We start from the raw sequence: 19,621 nt of genomic DNA, 5'->3' as shown, positions 1-19,621 counted from the left end.
TTTTTTTTTTAATTGAATGTTATTAGTCCACAGTGGATGGAAAGAGAGAAGAAACTAGTCCTTTACCATAATTTCTTTGAGAAATACACCTAATAACACAGAGAAGTTCTCATGCTTTTGAAAGAAAAGAAAATTAACATTGAGTCTAAATATTCACATGTAAACAACAAAATATCACATATCATAAATTAACACTGGACTTGGTTTAGATTTTTAAATTACGCTTTAAGCATTGTTTGCTCTACTGAATTTCATAAAACCCTTGCTACACTGGAACAAACTAGATATAAATAAGATATGTTTTATCTCACGTGACAGACATTAATATACAGATTTTAACTGCAGTCCTATTAATTATTCCACTGACTGCTAAGAAAAATACAAATGTATTACTAATGAACTAAAAAAATCTTTAACAGTTGAAAATTGTCATTAAAAAAAGTTAATGTTTTGTGGTTTAAAATATCTAATTCAAGGTTTAACCTCCATATTTGTACTGAAATCTACATATTTTCAAGAGATAAAACATATAACAATTAAAATATCCACAAGTAAAACAGCATGATATTTCTATTTCTGTTCTTTGAAACAGCATGGAACAGTATTTGTATATTCATAAGAAACATAGTATAGTTTTTAAATAGTCACTCTCTTCTTTCCCTGCTTAAATTTTTTCTTAGAATTAAGACAGGCGATTTTCCATGGACCCTGAGCATCCCTGTGCATTCTTGCTGAGCACTTATAACCTGGCCATTTCTCAGGCCTGCATATGCAGTGAGCAACCGGGAAGGTTGAGGATACTTCTCCCCTTGAAGAGCAGGCTTGCTTCTGCTTACTATAAAACAGATTCCCCAGTATCCATCTGCCATAATGAAACCAACTGCATGTGCAAGCATTCACCTATTCCCACCTGCATGACCTCAACAGGACTTAGAGGTTGCGTGGGGAAGGTGGGTGGAGTGAGGTAACATGAACCTCTGTCTACTGTTTTTGCCGTCAGTAATAAAGCTATACTCTGTCTCTGACCCAGGAGTTTTGTCTTCTGCCAGTATTTATGAAACATTAACAGGCTTTTCCATCTTTTTACTTCTGGAGTGAGTCTCCTTTAGGAACCCTTGGTTCCAGCAGCCCTCCATCTTACTCGGCCACAATCTCTTCTGGTTTTTATAGCCAAAAGTTATGGGGGATTCTCTCCCCAGCACTGGAACCCTAGGCTGGGAAGCCTGGTGTGGGGCTGGGACCCCTCACTCCTCAAGGGTTACCTCAGCAGTTTACATAGTCCCTTCTGATTTTTAACAGACACACGTGGGTGTGGGACCAGCTTGTTCCACATTTCTGCCCCTCCTACTAGTCATGAGGTGGCTGCTTCTTTATATCCTTAGTTATAGGACTTCTGTTCAGCTAGACTTCGGATGACTCTCAGTGATGGTTGTTCTATAGTTTAGTTGTAATTCTGAAGTGGTCATGGGAGGCCAACACAATGTTTATCTACTCTGTCATCTGGGGGTTGCCCGGAAGCCCGGACAGATTCTTACTTTTACATAGTTGTTGAATTTTTAGCCAGGCTTTTTGATCCTTGGGCTCTTGACCAGTAGGTAAGGAATCAGCTAATGACACATATATTTCTATAAAAGGTTTCCTAAACTAATTCAGCCTACAATTGTCTTCTTACCTACAATTTCTTCAGTGCTTGTGGAAACCTAAAGCAAGTTATTTCACACTTGGTTATAGGCAGTATTAGCAGTGTCATAGAAGTATTATTTCCTCCCTTTAATATAGTATACTATATAGTTCCTAAAACAGGTTTTTTAAAAAAATTCATTTTGTATCTTTTCACAGCATCTAATACAATGTTGATCCCATAGTGCTGAGCAGCACTCATTAAGAGTGTGGAGTTTGGAGTCAAACAGACTTGAGTTTTAATCTTGGATCTACACTTACTGGCAGTATAAGAAAGTTACAGAACCTTTCTGCCTCATTTATACAATGGAGGTAATACCCTTAAATGATGCACGTAAAGCACTTAGAAACATGCAGTGCTCAGTAAGTGGTAGCTGCAAATATTCCATAACTTAGAATCAATGTGAATAATTGCCCAAGGCCTTCCCTCTGCTAAATGATCCATAGTTTTGAGTTTCTCCTCTCATCAGAAATTTTTTGTTTCAGAGTTCATCTTTGTCTTAAGGAGCAATAAAGTGGGCTGAAAAGAATCATTAGACATGGGAAGCCAAAGCTGAAAATGAGCCAATGGCAGATGGTTCTTAAAGAATAAAGGCAAAGAGGGACCTATGGGAAACAAGAATAGAGAACAGAGTTCCTACTCTGTGCACTATTTCTTGGTGTCTCAGAAAGAGGCATCAGAGGCATATATGTCATTGAATGTTTAGCTCTAACATTTATAAGATGCTTTTATATTATCTTGCCAATTGTCTACTACAGCTGAGAGTCTCACAATTACCTGTTGTTGGTGACTATTGTAAGCAGGTCCTCCTTTTTGGGCACATGAAGATTTGACCAAAAGGACCTTTAGATTCCATATTTTATTATCTTATAAGTCAAATGCTGTTTTCTATATACTGCATATCCGATTTTTTCTATACTATTCAGGTCCCTTATTTTTCTCTTTGTCCTGTCTAATGTAAGTTTGGGCTAGTAACTTAGAGAAGGGGAAAATAAAATTATTATCAAATATGTAACTATAACATACAAAATACCTAAAAGACTTAAATTAAGGTATAACATTTACGGATGCTCTAATAAGCTAAAAGATAATTTAAATTCCTGATTGAAGCTTTGTCCTCCTTATTATAGATAAATGAACTATAACAGATTGTAAAAATAAATTCAGTTATATTTTTAAATGTACAACTTAAAATACATACTTACTTTCCAAACCTCAACACGCCTGAAACGTAAGTCTGCCAATGAGCACAATAAAACATGAACATCCCAATAAAAGAGCAGAAAAACAACCAGTCAGGATGAGTTCCTAAGCGAACAGCAATTGAAGCTCCAACTGCCATAAATACTGAAAGAAACAAGGTTTAAAAACCATTAAGAATTAGAAATAATTAGTGCAAAAAACTGCCCTGTACTATTCAAAATAGAGTTTTAAGGTACATAATCTTGCTGTTAAGGTACACTGAATAAAATAAATTCTTGAAGATACTTTAAAAATACACTGTGCAAAACTGCTCCCAAATGTACATCTATCCTCCCCCCACCCCCCAAAAAACTGACCAAACAGCTCAGTTCCTTTAGTTTTTAAGCCATTATTAAAAACAAACAAACAATAAAACAAAAAACGGAGAGAAACACAATTATAGTTACTTTACCTGTGGAAAGAGAGTCACAACCATGGTCAAAAAGTTCACCTAAAGGAGAACAAGAATTTGTTCTTCTGGCTTGTTTCCCATCAATAGCATCCAGTGACTGGTAGAAAAAAAGTCCGAGTGCACATAAAAGGTATGTCCAGTATGGTGCCTAAAAACAAATGTAAATAATAAAGATTATTAAGTGATAATAAGTTAGCTTCTGTTTGAAAATAGATTAAGCCAATCGACACATTTTCTTGAGTTCACACTTTCTATCACCTCAGTGTTTATAAAGAAGATTCATAACCTTCCTTCTACAGATGAAAATTCAATTGAGAAATCAAATGAATTGTTCTACGTCTTCTATATTGTAAGAAGCACAAAGTTAAATGACTGAGCAAGGATTAGGACCTTGATTTGGATTTTGAGTACACAGCTCTTTTAATATAACAGTATTCATATTTGGCACCAGATTTGAAATTATTCAGTAAGTCTTTGCTCTAAAAAAAAAAAAGATCTTAAAAGACAAATTATAGACCCCTACTTCTGTTCATGATGGAGTATAAGGGGGCTGGAATTACTCTCCCACTTTATAGAACTAGAAAAGCAATAAAATAAATGAAACAACAGTTTTCAGACACAGGTGGGCAATGCAGGATTGTGATCCTTAACAGAAGTCAAACAAATGAGGTAAGCCCTATGACTGCTCCAGCTTATTGCCTAGAGGCAGTTTCCAGGCCATAGTACAGGAAGAGGGAACCCAAACAGAGTCCAGGGATCTTGCTGTGTTGAGGAGAAACCTAGCAGAATTTAGGAAGGTCAAGGCAGCTATAATTTGTAGGCCAGAGTACAGAAGAAGAGGAAGTTGCTCAGAGAGAGCAGCATGAATTACAGAGCATTACAGAATGGCACCTTTGGTTGAGATGTAACCTGTGCCTGAATGAGACAAAACTACTAACCAAGGCCAGGGAAAGAGCCACTATAAAGCACAAGGCCACACAATTCTTGAAGCCCATGTGAAGTTAGGAATCATTTATGTTGCCGCAATGCACAGCAGAAAGACCTCGTAACACCTAGGGCACTGAGTAGAGTTCTCAGAACTGTATTGTCTTAGCAGTGGGGATAAATTAGCACTGAACTACAGGCTTCTCTGGACAGCCATAACAGACTTAAAGTCCAGCCTCGAAATGATCTGACTGATCCAGGAACTTACCTGTAGCCAGCACCAAGTATAACATCTTAAAGGAATAATAAGAATTTAAAAATCTAGTACCCAAAAAGGTAATACTCTTAATGTTTAACATCCACTCAAAATTTATTAGTCATTCAAAGAAGCAAGAGAATATGATCTATGAGTAAAATCAATACAATCGGACCGAGGACTGTTTGAGGTAATGGAATTAGCAGATGAGGACATTAAAAGTTATTATAAATATGATTCAAAAAGGTAGAAGAAACATGACTCAAGTAAAACCTCTAGAAATGAAAAATACAATATTTGAAGTATAAAATATACTGGATAAGATTAATAGCACATTAGACACTAAAAGAAAAGATCAGTGAACTCACAGACTACTTATGGATAGAAACTATCCAAAATGATGCACACAAAGAAAAAAGACTAAAAATAATTGAACCTGGCATCAGTGACCTACAGGACAACAGATAGTCTAACATATATGCAATTAGAGTTTTGGAAGGAGAGAAAAGAGATGGTTGGACACAAAAAATATCAGAAGAAATAATGGCTGAAAATGTTCCAAATTTGATGAAATCTATAAACTCGCTTACCCAAGAAGCTAAACAAACCTCAAGAAGAATAAGTATTTTTTTAAAAACCCACCAAGGCACATCACAATCAAATTACTGAAAATCAGCCATAAAGAGAAGAAAATCATAAAAGCAGCCAAAGGAAAAAAGATATTACATACAGAATCACAGATAATAATGATAGAACAAGTCAGTAAATTTAAAGATAGACCAACAGAAATGATCCAACTTGAACAAAAGAGAAAAAAAGATTTAAAAATGATTATTCTTTTCTTTTAGTACTTTATAAACGTAGTATACCACCTTCTCAGGGACCTTATGATGGTAGCAATGGTCAACTCAGAATTCTATGTCTTGGAGAGAAAGTATAGCAAAATTGTTAAGAACTAGGGTTTTGAAGTTAGATCTGTGTTTGAGTCCTTTGTTCTTAATAGCCAAGTGACCTTGGACAAGTTATTTAAACTTCCTAAACTTTGGTTACTTCATTTGTAAGTTGTAAATAATACTTAATAGTTGTATCTGATGAAAAAATGTTTAGCTCTTTACATAGAGCCTGGCACATAGTAAGCACTCAATAAGGTTAGCTGTTGTCATCAAATAATGTTTTGCATACTTTTAGTGGCAAATTTTAAAAATATCAACTTATGTATGGTTTATGTGGTAATTCTATAAATACCCAATCAACTTCCTACCCTATTACTTAATCTTTCTAAGTAAACAGAAGTTTGTTTTCGACTAACTTTATAAAAGTTTCATAATTTGTTAATATTAGATGCTCAGCATTGATTATACTAATTGCTTAAAATAACTTAGTCTCTTCTATTTAAAAGAAAAGTAGCATAAATTAGAAATAATTTAAGAATAGAAGCAACCTGAGTTATGAACATGTATATTAAAATGTCATATTCTGTTCTCATTAGCATGTTTTTAAAAACTATAAAACGAACAATTTAAGAGAGGGCTAAAATCAGATAACTGAGAAATTATAACAGTGCAAAAGTGAAAAAAACAAACCACCTAGAATATTTTAAAAGAATCCCAATAATCCTGTTAAGTTTTTCTAAAACCAGCCAGTTCTTACCCATTTTTGCTACTATGAAAAATTATATCATTTTAATTTTGATAACCAAAAGAGAGCAGAGTTATATTTCAAATACATATAAATTAGAAATTGAAGTTATTAAAATTTGGAGAGTGACATGTCATTTCTCCCCCTAAATGAGAGACTTCAGTAAGAAAATCATCTACCTGAAAGATATTCCATTTCTCCCTTCTATGCATAGCGCCTTCATTTATTGAAAACTTGGGGCTTCTCAAGAAGCACTCCCAAAAGTCCACTAAGAGTTTAATTCTGACTTCTGATCTGGGAGACTGGCTGCAGGCAAATATAAAGGTTAAGAAGTTAATGGGAATCCACACGGAAAAAAGTCTGGTTACTACTGGACACCATGGTTGGGGGTGAGCTCTGCTCGTTTAGAAAAAGAAAATCAAGACTGGTTCACTGATTTACAACTACTTCACTAGGATACTAGAGGAGTTAAATTTAGAGTTTAAATAGGTAAAGAGAGGCAGGGGTAATTTAAACAGGGAAAAGAGTGAAGAGGACTAGGCCGAAATCAAGAGGCCTGAAAGTGAAAGATTTACTTGGGTATCGGTGACAGAAAATCCATAGGTAATTACAAGAGACAAGATTGGGAAGGTAATTACATTTGTTAAACAGTACAACAAAGGGCATTTAAAAAAATGTATTATTTTATTTGATACAAAATTTCACAGCAATCCACAGAGAAAAGGTAGGCATTATCATGTTCTTTTTACTAATGATAAAAGTGAAACTTGAGCAGTGGTGATAAAGTCACATCAAAATAAGCAGCTAGATTGGGTCCAGGAATCAAACCCAGGTCTTCTGATATGCCCTAGGATATGAGATTTCTTGTGGTGCAGGCTACATGGATTAGATGGAGTTTCTCACTTGGATTCTTTCTTCACAGACTACCTGTTTTTCAAAACCTGCTGAGAAGCACTCACACAAGACAATTTCAAGTGAACCACAGGAAATGGCTGCTAGCCGCATGAGGCTTCCTCTTTTTAAAACCAGAAAGGCACACTGATCCCCCAATCACCAGCTCTCTCCTTTTCAGGTTTTCCCAAGGCCTCAGGAGCCTGACCTATCTCCTCTTTTTCCCTGCTGTCATCACCTCCATTCCCACCTAGAAGCTATTTAATAGTTTGCAAATTTTCAACTTCTTTTCGAACCTGTTATTTCTGCAAAACATGCCTCAGGTTGAAGGTTCATTAGGCCAGGTGCAGGAGGGACCCCCCTTTTCCTTCCATGGGTCTCCCCCAAAGGGTGCAATTGCAGGAGAGACTCCCTGGAGGCAGCAGGATGGACAGAGCCAAAGCAGGCTTAGATTATGAATTATAAAGTCATGAACAATATAACAGAATACTTCTATAGAAGGAACCTATTCCAGAAAATAGAAATACTTCAGGTAATACTAGATTCCTAGCATTTAAAGTTTTAAATTGTATAATTTTCATAATTTACTGTATCCTTTAAGATCAGAACTTAACTATATATCATAGAGATCTTTCTATATCAAACATATAGATCTACATCATTCTTTTAAATGATTTCATGGTATTCAATTATGTGATTATGTCATAATTTAAATAATAACTTCACTAATGATGAATCTTACATGATTTCATGAATTGTTATATAAATTTATTCTAAAAAACAAGATAATCACAAAGAATCAATCATAACCAATAGTCATTAAAAAAACTAATAAATTTAAATTGCTTTTCAGTTACACCACTGAAAAATAGCTGTATAAAATTATGTGGGAAATTTTACTTTCTTCTAGTCACGTGAATTATAGGATTGTATTATTCATTATACAATTAGGGAAACCAAAGGTCTGAACCAGACCATATGGAAATTATTCTTATAAAAATAACTCTGGATCAGAGAGAACATTTCATTTATATATAAATCAGTTACTCATCCTGAGTTTCCTACCTCTTCTTATACATCAGGAAAAGGAAGACAAGACAAAACTTAGAAAGTGATCAATGAGCACACCTCTGCTCACTGGACAAACTTTACAGCTCAAAACTTAAAATATCGGATTTTCTGGAAAACATTCTTAGGGTTTCTATAAATAAAAATGCTAAACTAGATAGTCTCCAAGGCCCTTATTCATATTAGAATATAATCCTCTCAAAGGTATGAGACATGTTGTCTATTTTTAAAATCTGCTGTACATACGATAGGAGCTAAATAACTAGATGATTCAAATCAACTGATGATCTTAATATTTCCTATTAGATAATAGGTTCTCTGATAACCTATTAGGTAAAATGGTTTTCAAAGGGAAAAATACATGCCCCAAGTTTTCCTGGCAGAGTGGTTAGGAAGGTGGACTCTGGACTCTACGGGCACCCAGATTCTTGCTTTGCCATATTGGATGAGTTACATAACCTCTCAGTGTCTCCATCTTCCTTTATAGAAAATGAGAATAATCTTGGTTCCTGCCTCATTGTGTGAATTATACAAACTATTATATGTAAAGTGCTTAGAAAAGTACATGGCATATGGAAGGAGCTCAGTAAAATTTAATTATTGTAATTGTTATTATTGATACCACATAAGATAATTTTAAGTGATTCATGGGTAAAGTTTTCATTTTAATATTTATGTCTATTTTAATGTATTTTGGAAAAATTTAATAGTTTTAAAAAATAGCTACCATAGCTATAAAATCTATGACTTTATAGATATTAAGGCTTCGAATGAGTCTATCTTTAAAAAAAAGAGTAGGTTTAAAGTTGATGAAAGAAAAATAGTAAATAAAAAATGATATAGGTAATACACAAAAGCAAAAATCATCCCAAAATTAAAATTTAGGAAATACTGGAACTGTACAATATCTATTTATATGAATTTTTATACTTAAAAAATGCCTCTAGCTTAAATAACCTTGGGTATGAGTTGAGACATATGCAAAAGGTATTACATAACCAGTAAGGACTAAGTCAGCTGGCAACAGAGACATTTCCTTGGTCCAAACATTAACTGACTACTCTCTCTGTAAAAATAGAAACTGTGTTTATAACAGATAGGAAGAAAGAAAATTGGAAGATCATGCATATGTGAAAAAAATATAATGCTGGTGTGGTATTAAAAGGTGGGCTTTGTATCCAGTCAGGTGATGTTAGTGATTTCTTAAAAAGAAAATTCATGGAGTTTCCAACAGATTGCTAATCTGACACTGCTCTAATTTATATTTTGTACCTGGGGTATAGTCAAGGGTTTATCTCTGGTGAATGGGGGCTTCCTTGTTTAAAGAGGAAGGTTCCAGAGGCTTTTGGTGTCCGGAAGGATAAACTCATTCACATACCAATCAGGTAGGGCCCTGGGGGCCTAGGATTTCAACAGGGACCTCTGACCTCAGCTCTGGTAAGGGGCCAGCATTTGAGAAGAGCACACCCAATTTCAGGAAATGAGGCAGGTTACAAGCTGGGGGAAGGAAACCAGGCAGAGCATGAATGCAGTTTAACCAGCATTTCAAAGCCCAAGGTGCTTTCTCATGACATTAGAAATCTATACTTTAAAAAGTAGCCTTCTTTTTATATTTCATGTGAAGTCTCTTTAAAAAACAAACAAACAAACAAACAAACCACTCTTGTAGTACTTACTAGAGTTCTTGTTGAAAACGCCTGACTACTGTGCTATGGAGAACAAGAAGGAAGAGGAGCATGAAGAGATCTGTCATCTCTATCTGGGCTAGATCTATCATCAGGATCAATTGTACTGGGTGCCTTTAACTTCTGTTTTTAACTTCTGAAAACCCAAGTGGTAGGAGCCTTATGCCCAGGCCTAACATACCCAGGAGTAGGATTTAAAGTTCTTCCTATATACTACAATGCATGTTTTATCCACACTTGAACCAGAATTCTAAAGGAGAAACGTCTTAGTCCTTGGGAATCAAATACAGGAAAGCCATAAGAATCAAAGGGGCAAATCTCAAAGCAAAGCTACTTCCACGTTACCTGCAGAAGCTCCTTCTAGACAGGGCTGGGACTACAGTAAGGCAAGTGAGGCATCTTGGCTAAAGAATTTAAGGTGACATTTATTCTCAGGGTTGTGCACTTGTCTGCTTAAATTCTGAGGCCTTTGTCTGCTTGCTGCACTCTAGTCTCTGTCCTCCTTCTAGAACTTTTACCTTCTGAAAGTTGGGAGTTTATATTTTGTTTTAGAAAGAGAGGACAATCTCTTATAAGAGTCCTTGTTATAAATGATGCTTGATAAGTTACTGATACAGTTTTTTAAAAGAAGGTGGGAAGCTAGGTGATAAAAAAGGAAATATACTAAAGAGAAATCAAACCTCTAAAAAAATTGAGCAGGAATCTACAGATTATTGCCTTTCCTTATTATTTCTCCCAAATAACTTTATAGTGCAAAGGCAACTATAATCTGAATTATTAAGACAGGAAATAAAACATTTCTTAAGGTCTTTCTTACTTCCTCAGATATACCTGCTTTTTGGTTCAACTTTCTATCATAAATAAAAGAAATTATTCAATGCCCTTTGACCTAGCTATCTGCTATAAACATACTCTTAACAGTTAGGCACCTATCTGCTATGAACATACTCTTAACAGTTAAGAGATATATATATATATATATATATATATATATATATATATATATATATATATATACATACATACATACAGACCAAGAGGGCAGAGCAAAAATGTTTACTCAAATAAATGTTTAAAAGAGAATGATGCCACAGTTTATCCCAGTCAAAAATAGGTGTCTGAGTGTTCTGTGGTAGAGAAATGCTTGTAGGCTGGAACTTGAAGAACTAGATTCAAATAACTGAGTTTTCTCACATTCAAATGGAGGAATTACATTAAATAAGCTCTAAGGTTCTTCAAACTGTAGGAGTCTGTGATTCTATTTTAGGATTAGGCAGTCAAGGAATGGGGGCCAAGGACAGAACAGTATTCAGATAGAACAGCTACATCAAGGTAAGAAGGAAGCAATTCAGTTCTTGTTTTCTCTAGTCACCTTAACTCTTGCTTAGTCTTGTTAAGACCACCCAGGCCAAACAACTGATAAGTATGTAATCCAAGACCAGCTAACGCTAGATAAGAGTAGAAAAACATGATATCCCAAGATTACATTTTGTTATTTCATTCATGTGGTCAATAGTTTAGCAAATATTTACTAAGCCTCTGCCTTATGCAAGGTACTGTGATGTGGAGAGTGAACAAATACAGGCAATCGCTGTCTGAATTTAAAATCTGGGAGGCTGTCCTGCTCAGTAAGGTCACACAAGAACTGAAATGGAGAAGTTCCACAGGAGAGCTACAGAGTCCTGTGGTGGAAGCATAGCTTTCTGGTTTGGAATCCTGGTCTCCACTTAAAGCTATATACCCTGGAAGAGGTTAATTCCCCTTCAGTTTCCTCACCTATAAAATGGTGATAATAATAGTACCTTTTCATAAAGTTGTTGGGAGGATTAAATAATAGACAAAAGCAGCTTAAAATAATGCCAGGTACAAAGCCAATACTAGGTAAATGTTTATTATTGTTGTTATTATTGGGATTTAGAGGATTAAGTGGTTGATTTGACTTCAGAGAGGAAAAAAACTATTTCATAAGGAGGTAGTGTTTGAACTGGGCATCGAAAGATGGAAGTGAGGAGAAGGGGCAAAATGGCATAGACGATAGAAGCTTGTCCATCCCTTCTCGAGATCACACCAAAGTTGAGATGTAAACACAGAGCAAATAGCAAGCAGAGTCACCTGGGGGTCTAGATAAACAGAAGCACTACAACTAGGGAGAGAAATAAGAAATCACCCTGTAACACTTGGAGGTAGGTGGTGGTGAAGACGCAAGGCTGCCGGGTCCCAAGAGGCTGAGTGGGACAGAGGCTGTGGCAGTTGCGGATGCCTCTTAAAGGGGCAGTGTCCACGAGTGGACTTCCACAGTGACAGACTTGCTTGCTCAGAGCACCAGCACTAGGTTGGCTTCTTGGAGGACACTAGGGACTATGGGGGAATACTGAGCTGTCGGAGCGAGGGCTAGAGGCGGGGCTTTCTACCAGGCAGAAGTGCTGTGCTCCTCTGTTGAGCCCTCCCGCGTCCCAGTGTGCGGTCCCAGCACCTCCACAGCTGAGACATGATCAAACTGGATAACAGAGGTCACTTTGCCCAGAGGATTCCCTGAGACTCTGCCTTCCCCAACTCGCAGCCCTACCCAAACTACATTTAGTTGTGTCCTCGGTGAGTCCTGTGTCACTTGCTGAGCAGCAAGCGGCAAGACTCACACTGGTGGCAGCTGACCTTGGTTTCTGGTATGGCTTCTTGAGGAAACTGTAAGCACAGCATCTGTGGATTGCTTGCTGAATCTTAACAGGTGGCCCCGGAGGATCACAGGCCTGGGCTAAATTTGGCCTGCAGTTGAACCCGTCTCAGAATTGTGCCCCTGAACACCTACTACACAATGCCATGCTAATAAGACCAGGAGACTTGGGAGCTTTGCTTAGTACACAGAAACAGACACAGAAAGTTGGCCAAGATGGGATGACAAAGAAGCAGAAACCATACGAAAAAACAGAACATAGATAAAAGAAAAATGGAGTCAAGCAATCTAACAGATGCAGAGTTCAAAACACTGGTTATAAAGATGCTCAATGAAATTAAGAGAAGTGTAGATGAACTCAATGAGAACTTTAACAAACAGATAAAAAAAACCATAAAAATGAAATGAAAATTATAAAAGGGAACCAGTCAGAAATGAATACATTGTCTGAGATGAAGAGTATATTTGAGGGAATCAACAAAGTGGAGGAAGAAGAGGACTGAAATGGAGGATGGGGAAGACAAGCACACCCAATCGGAACAACAAGAAAAAAGTAACCAAGAATATAATAATAATTAAAGGGGTCTAGGAGACAAAAAAGGATAACAACACCCAGTTTAAATACAAAAAGACACTCTTAAAAGCAGCAAGAGAAAAGCAATTAGTTACCTACAAGGGAACTCCATGAAGACTAGCAGCCGATTTCTCAAAAGAAACTTTGCAGGATAGAAAGGCTTGGCACAAAATATTCAGTGTTAAAAACCCAGGATCTACAACCAAGAATAATTTATCCAGCAAAGCTATCATTTAGAGTCGAAGGACAGAAAAGTGCTTCCCAGACAAAAATAAGCCAAAGGATTCATCAACACCAAACCAGTATTACAGGATTTTTGAAGGGACTTATTTAAGAAGAAAAAATGTATTAAAAACATGAATAAAGAATGGTAATAACTACATTCCTATCAAAAAGTACCGCAAATGGAAAAGAATTAAGTGCTCCAACCAAAAGATAGAGTGGCTAAATGGATAAGAAAACAAGACCCCTACATATGCTACCGACAAGAGGTTCACTTCAGATTAAAAAACAAACACAGACTAAAAAGAAACGGATGGAAAATGATATTGCCATGATGGACCTAGAGGGTATTGTTCTGAATGAAGTCAGTCAGATAGAGAAAGACAGATATCATATGATTTCACGTACATGTGGAATCTAAAGAACAAAATAAACAACAGAAACAGAAACAAACTCATAGATACTGAGAATATTTGAGGGCCACTAGACAGGAGGCAGGGTTAGGGGGGACAATGAAAAAGGGCAAAGGGATTAAGTAGTACAAATGGATAGATACAAAAGAGTCATGGAGATATAAAATGTAACAAGGAAAACAGTTAACAATGTTGTAAAAAATATGTAAGGGGGAAGATATGTGGGGTGACCATTTCGTGAGTTACATAGATCTCTAATCACTATGCTGTACAACTGAAACTACTATATTATTGTATGCCAACTATAATTTTTTAAAAAACCTCATTGAATTGTACATGTGAAAAAAAAAGAAAGAAAGAAAGATGGAAGTGGGACAAGAGAAAAGAAGAGGAAGGAGAAAGAGAGGGACAAAAGGGAGAGAAATCCTTGCTATACAGTAAGTTCAATTTGGCTGGAGCGGAAAGTTCCTTAACAGAAATGGTGGTGTGAAATGCAATTCAGAGCACCATTGTAGAAGTTTATCATTTAACTTTGTCCTATTAATTTCTCTTCATTCCCGGTCATGTCCTAGAAATTAACACAGTAGTTAAAAAAAAATAGATCAAATATTATTAATATAGCTATGTAGTCAGCATTATATATATGTAATCCTGTATAGGTATCCTATATGGATAGATAAGCCCAAGCATCTAAATCCAAAAATCGTTATGTATTTTTCTTGACCCTTTGTGGAAGCAACCTGTCAAGTCTGAAAAGCACTAAGAATTCTTAAGTCTAAGAATCAGAACACAAGTTCCAAGCCAGGTTAAAGTCACTTAACCATTCAAGCCTCAATTTCCTTTTCATAAAAATATACAGTACTACTATTATTTCAAGATGAATGGATAGAAGAAATAGCAAAGTGGTGAAAAGGTCATTCTAGGAAGGCAAAACACTTGCCAACCTCCCTGGGTTGATATAAGACACAAAAGCAAAAATGGATATGAAGTACTTTACATACCTGATAAATATAAGATACAAGGAATTTTTTCCTACATACCACACAGAAAAAAGCAGGAACTCCAGACAAGAAAGTAGTGGTATATGTAAAAAAATGCATAAGCTTTGGTGTCAGACTGACTAGGATCTGAATCTTGCTTGGTCCTGTCATTTACTAGCTCTATGACCTGAATGCATAATAGCCTGAACTACTATGCTTCTTTCACGCTGTTGCTGGAATTATCAAATAGGTAATGAGGGTCCTGTAAAGGTGTCTCTCCTCACTGCTTCGGCCACTTGGAAGCATGTGTGGAGGCCGGTGACATACATCTTAGAAACTCTTCTTGGTCTCGTATTATTATTTTAACCCTTACTCCCCCTTTCCCCCTTCTTGGATTATGTTTTTTTTTTTTTTTTTTGGTAAAGTACCTCTCTTTTTTAAAAATGAGGCTGAGCCTAAAAATTACTTAATCATAATTTTACCTCTTCAATCGGGCTCTCCTTGACATCCCTAAACAGAATCTCATGGACTTGTTTGTATGCCCTGCTCTTTGTAAGTGCTCAATGAATGGTTCTTAAATTAATAATAATATTGGAAAGTTCACAACTTAACTGGCAAATATCAGAAACAACCAGATACTCTTCGTCAAATCTACGTCCAAGAAAATGAAATTTTATTACACATTTTTGGGACATTTTTAATAACTAATATTTTTAATTTGTTGAGCACATTATAATTTTCTATATTTATCTGCATGTAATATATCATTTAGCCCTCATTGCATCCTTGCGAAATTGGTTTGGCAGGTAACATTTTCTATTTTACATACGGGAAAACAGACCAGCAGTTCTCTCCAAGGTGTGGCAGAGCCACTTTAGAACCCGTCTTCCACTTCTAACCCAGCAGTCTTTTCATTCTAGCCAAAAACTTAAAGCAGCTTACTTTATTCAAACAAAATGGAAATGAATAACAATGGGAATGTCTGCCAAGAAATCATATATAATAAACATAGCTACCAGTCGGCAAAATATGCTTAAAATATGGGTTGCGTTAATTATTTTTAAAAATGGATGCATTTATGCAGGGCATGAGCTATTTCCACTACATTCCTGCTATCCAACCTCCACTGGCTTTGGTTCTCCATGGGACCTACATTCAAATATGATAATAACAGGTTTCACTACTCGGAGGGCAAAGACAAGAAAGCAATGTCACAGAATGTGCAATGTAACATTTATGCATGTATTCTAAAAAGCTATATAGGTGGTAGTTAACCCTCTTTGCCTCCTAAGCTCTCCACACTCGGCCCAAGGGCTGCTCTGATTAATAGTTGTCCAAAGCTCACAGTATTTACTCTTCTTGAGACATAGGTCAAATACCCATTGCTAATAAAATCTGTTGGCTTTTATGATCCCTGGGTGGTGGCGACGATAAGGATTATCACTTTGTTAATATCTTTGTTTTTCAATGAAGCAAAGAGGAAGTTCCCTCTTAAAAGTAACTAATCTTTGATCAGTGCTAGCACTTTTCAGGATCACTAGCACAACTTTTGAGAAACAGACGATTATAAGTGTCCAGAAGGCATCTGGGGCTTGACCAACCTGACCACAAACCCTGGTGCTAGGCAGCACGGGGATGCGGATGTTCAATCTTCAGTGTAAAAAGTTACCTACTGCTTGTCCACCCCCCATAGCTTGGCGCTGGATCGGGTGGAGGCCAAGCAGGCAGGCCCCCGGCTCGCAGTGACCTTGACAGCCCCTCCGCCGCCTTCGGGGAGGCCCAGGGTGCACACGGGGCTGGAGCAGCAGCGCGACAGCCTCTAGGCGGCACGGGGGAGTCTCGGGGCGGAAGCGGCGCGGGGGCGGCGGCAGGGTCCGCGGCCCCGGGAGGCCCCGCCGCGCGGGGTCTCCCCGCTCCCTGGGCTCCTCCAGCGGCGCCCCCGGGGCAGCGCTCCGGCGCGGGCTCCCGGGGACAGCAGTTGGGGGTCACTACGCCGCCGCCGGGGGGCGGGCCCTACCTCCTCGGTGGCCGCGGGGCAGTAGGAGATGAGCACGAGCGTGGTGAGAAGGTTGACGGCGAGGCCCAGGAGAGTGATGGTGTTGGGGGCGAGCCACAGCGGGACCCACTGGAGCAGCCAGGCCCAGAAGAGCTGCAGCGGCGGCTCGAGCAGCGAGACGCCCGCGGCGCTGTAGCGGTGCTCCTCCAGCCGCCGCAGCTGCGCGGCGCTCAGCGGCTCCGCCAGCGCCTTGAGCCAGCGCGGCGCCGGCCTGGCCCCGGCGCCCGCCGCCATGGCCGCCTGCGGGCCGCGCCGCCGCGGGCAGCGAGGGCAGCCCGCGCCCAGCGCCAGCGCGGGGGGAGCTGGAGGGCGGCGCTCGCGCGCCCGGGCCTGCGCCGGCCGGGGGGGACGAGCCGGTCGCGCCCGCTCGGCCGAGGGCGAGGTCAGGCCGGGCCGCCCCTCGTCCCGGGGCCTCCGCCCCCAGAGCCGCCGGGCTGCGGGCGGGGGGCGGGGCTTCGGGGCGCCGGCGGGCGAGGGGTGGGGGAGCCCCGCGGGGCGTCGGCGAGCGCCGGACCGGCTGTCACGGGCCACCGGGTCCCCATGAGGGCTCCGCGGGCAGACAGTGTACAGCTGGCGCCGACTTCCCCGAGGGCTTGATGCACCTGTGTCTGAGGTGCGGCTCTTCTTCCGGGACGTCTGGTTAACGCTTCTCCGGGGAGAGTCTCGCTGGCCGGTCAGTTGGGAAGCTGGTTCCTCTAACGCGGGAGCCGTGCACGGCTGCTTTCTCCCAGTGTGCGTGCGTTCTCTCGGGTCTCTGGCTGGCCACCCCGAAGAGCCCAGGTAGGCGAAGTAGGGGTGCGAACATGGCTCGCGCGTCCTGAGTCACCAGCACGGTGGCCCCATCTGTCTGCCGCAGGAGAGGCCACGCTTGATAAACACACAAGCACAATTCTTCCTTCCATCCCCCAGGACAGGGGCCCTGCCGTGAATGCCTTCGAAAGAATCCTTACTGCGGTTCAGGGTGCAGAGAATAGGGACTTGGAAACACTGTCTATCAAGAGGACTGAATTTTTGAAACCCCAAAGCCCAATTTTTTTTCAGAGCATCTGACACCAATGACAATGTATAATTCTACGCACACCCTTCCGTGGGAATAAAGGACAGGGATCAAGGCAGTATCCTCCCACTGCCCGCTGGGAGCATCACGCCACACACGTGGTCGTTCACCAGCTTTTACCTCATAATGCATCTTGTTAGGGGATGTCCTGTCATAAACATGTTATATTGAGATAAGCCTGCCGCTGTCCCCCCTCCTCCCTTTTTTTTTTTTCACTTCACGGTTCTGATTGCACTTCTCTAAGGCACAAAACAAACTCAGAAACTGCGCTCAACATAGCTGTTAAGCGACGTCTTAGCAGATGCAGTTTGTCCCACAGGATTCATCGCGCCTTAGAGAGATGGGTCAGCAAACTCTACTACCCAGCCCACCACCTGTGCTTTCACACAGCCCATGAGCTAAGTCTGGTTTTTACATTTTTAAATGTTTGAAAAAATATCAAAAGATTTTTGTGTGTGTGTGACATGAAATTCACATTTCAGCGCCATGAATAAAGCCATGTTTATGGCTTACAAGTTGTTTATGACTGCTTTTGCACTCCAAGAACAAAGCTCAGTGGTTGTGACAGAGACTGCATGGCCTACAAAGCTTAGAATATTTCCTATCTAGCCTTTTACAGAAAAAAAATTTAGCAACTCCTGCCTAAGAGCCAAACTAGGGTGTCTACTGGCCAAACCATTCACTGGATATATATCTCCTAATCTTTAATGTGAAAAATGGTGCTGAAGAATGCAGGAAAGGAATCAGAATGATTCCACAGATCCACTTTTCACTATACTGGTTTTATGGACAGTAAACTTGGAGATATTTACTTTTATTTCATCAATGCATGAATAATCCAAGGAAAATCCTTTTTCAGATTAAAAATTTAACTGTTATAGTTTTTGTTTTGTTAGTTTTTTGTTTAATCATGTATAGGTGAAAACATGTTTTTTTTTTTGTCTTTTTCCATCTGACTTATTTCACTTAACATAATACTTCTTCCATTTATGTTGTCACAAATGGCGACATTTCTTTTTTTTGAAATATATATGTATATATATAAACATTTTATTTTTTTTTTTATTTTCCTCCCTCTTCCCTCCCTTCTGGTAACCACTAGTCCATTGTCCATGTCCATGAGTCTCTGTTTGTTTGTCCTGTTTATTTATTGCTCTTAGGTTTATAATCCACGTGTAAGTGACATCATGTGATTTTTCAACTTTTTCTGTCTGGCATATTTCACTTGGCATGATTATCTCGATGTCCATCCATATTGTCACAAATGGCAGTATTTCATCTCTTCTTATGGCTGAGTAATATTCCATTGTATACATGTACCACTGCTTCTTTAGCCAACCATCAATCAGAGGACACTTAAGTTGCTTCCATGTCCTGGCCGCTGTGAATAATGCTCCTGTGAACATTGGCGTGCAAATATCTTTTCGGATATGGGTTTTCAAGTCTTTGGGGTAAGTACCCAGTAGAGGGATTGCTGGATCATATGTTAGGTCAATTCTTAGTTTTTTGAGGAACCTCCATACTGTGTTCCATAGGGGCTGTACCAATTTACAGTCCCACATCCTCTCCAACATTTGTTATTACTTGTCCTGTTGATTATAGCTATTCTAATAGGTGTGAGATGGTATCTCATTGTGGTTTTGATTTGCATTTCCCTAATAGCTAGCGATGTTGAGCATCTTTTCATATATTTGTTGGCCATCTGTATGTCCTCTAGGGAGAAGTGTCTGTTCAGGTCCTGAGCCCATTTTTTTATTGGATTGGTTTTTGTTGTTGTTGTTGTTATTGAGTCTTATGAGTTCTTTGTATATTTTGAATATTAGGCCCTTATCGGAGGTGTTGCTTGCAAAT

At 39.1% G+C, this 19,621-nt stretch overlaps 1 protein-coding gene across 3 annotated transcripts in view; it reads right to left on the bottom strand.

Moving 5' to 3' along the window:
* Positions 1-17,161, bottom strand: part of CHPT1 (choline phosphotransferase 1) — a 29,724-nt gene extending 12,563 nt beyond the window's left edge. For 2 of the 3 annotated variants that reach the window (XR_004955777.1, XM_036237357.1), the window contains exons 1-3: positions 16,675-16,962; positions 3,336-3,483; positions 2,887-3,028 (exon numbers count right to left, since the gene is read on the bottom strand). Coding sequence is in view for 2 of the 3 variants with exons in the window: in XM_036237357.1 (XP_036093250.1) it covers positions 2,887-3,028; positions 3,336-3,483; positions 16,675-16,947 (563 nt within the window). In the remaining variant the exon portion in view is untranslated. Of the gene's footprint in view, positions 1-2,886; positions 3,029-3,335; positions 3,484-16,674 lie in introns of all 3 variants that reach the window. The other variant, XM_016127060.2, reaches the window with a different exon arrangement.
* Positions 17,162-19,621: the final 2,460 nt, after the last annotated feature.

This window comes from Rousettus aegyptiacus, unplaced genomic scaffold (assembly GCF_014176215.1).
Source record: "Rousettus aegyptiacus isolate mRouAeg1 unplaced genomic scaffold, mRouAeg1.p scaffold_m13_p_2, whole genome shotgun sequence".
Lineage (NCBI taxonomy): Eukaryota > Metazoa > Chordata > Mammalia > Chiroptera > Pteropodidae > Rousettus > Rousettus aegyptiacus.
Note: the sequence above shows the minus strand (reverse complement) of the source record. Positions and strands in the feature narration are given on the sequence as shown.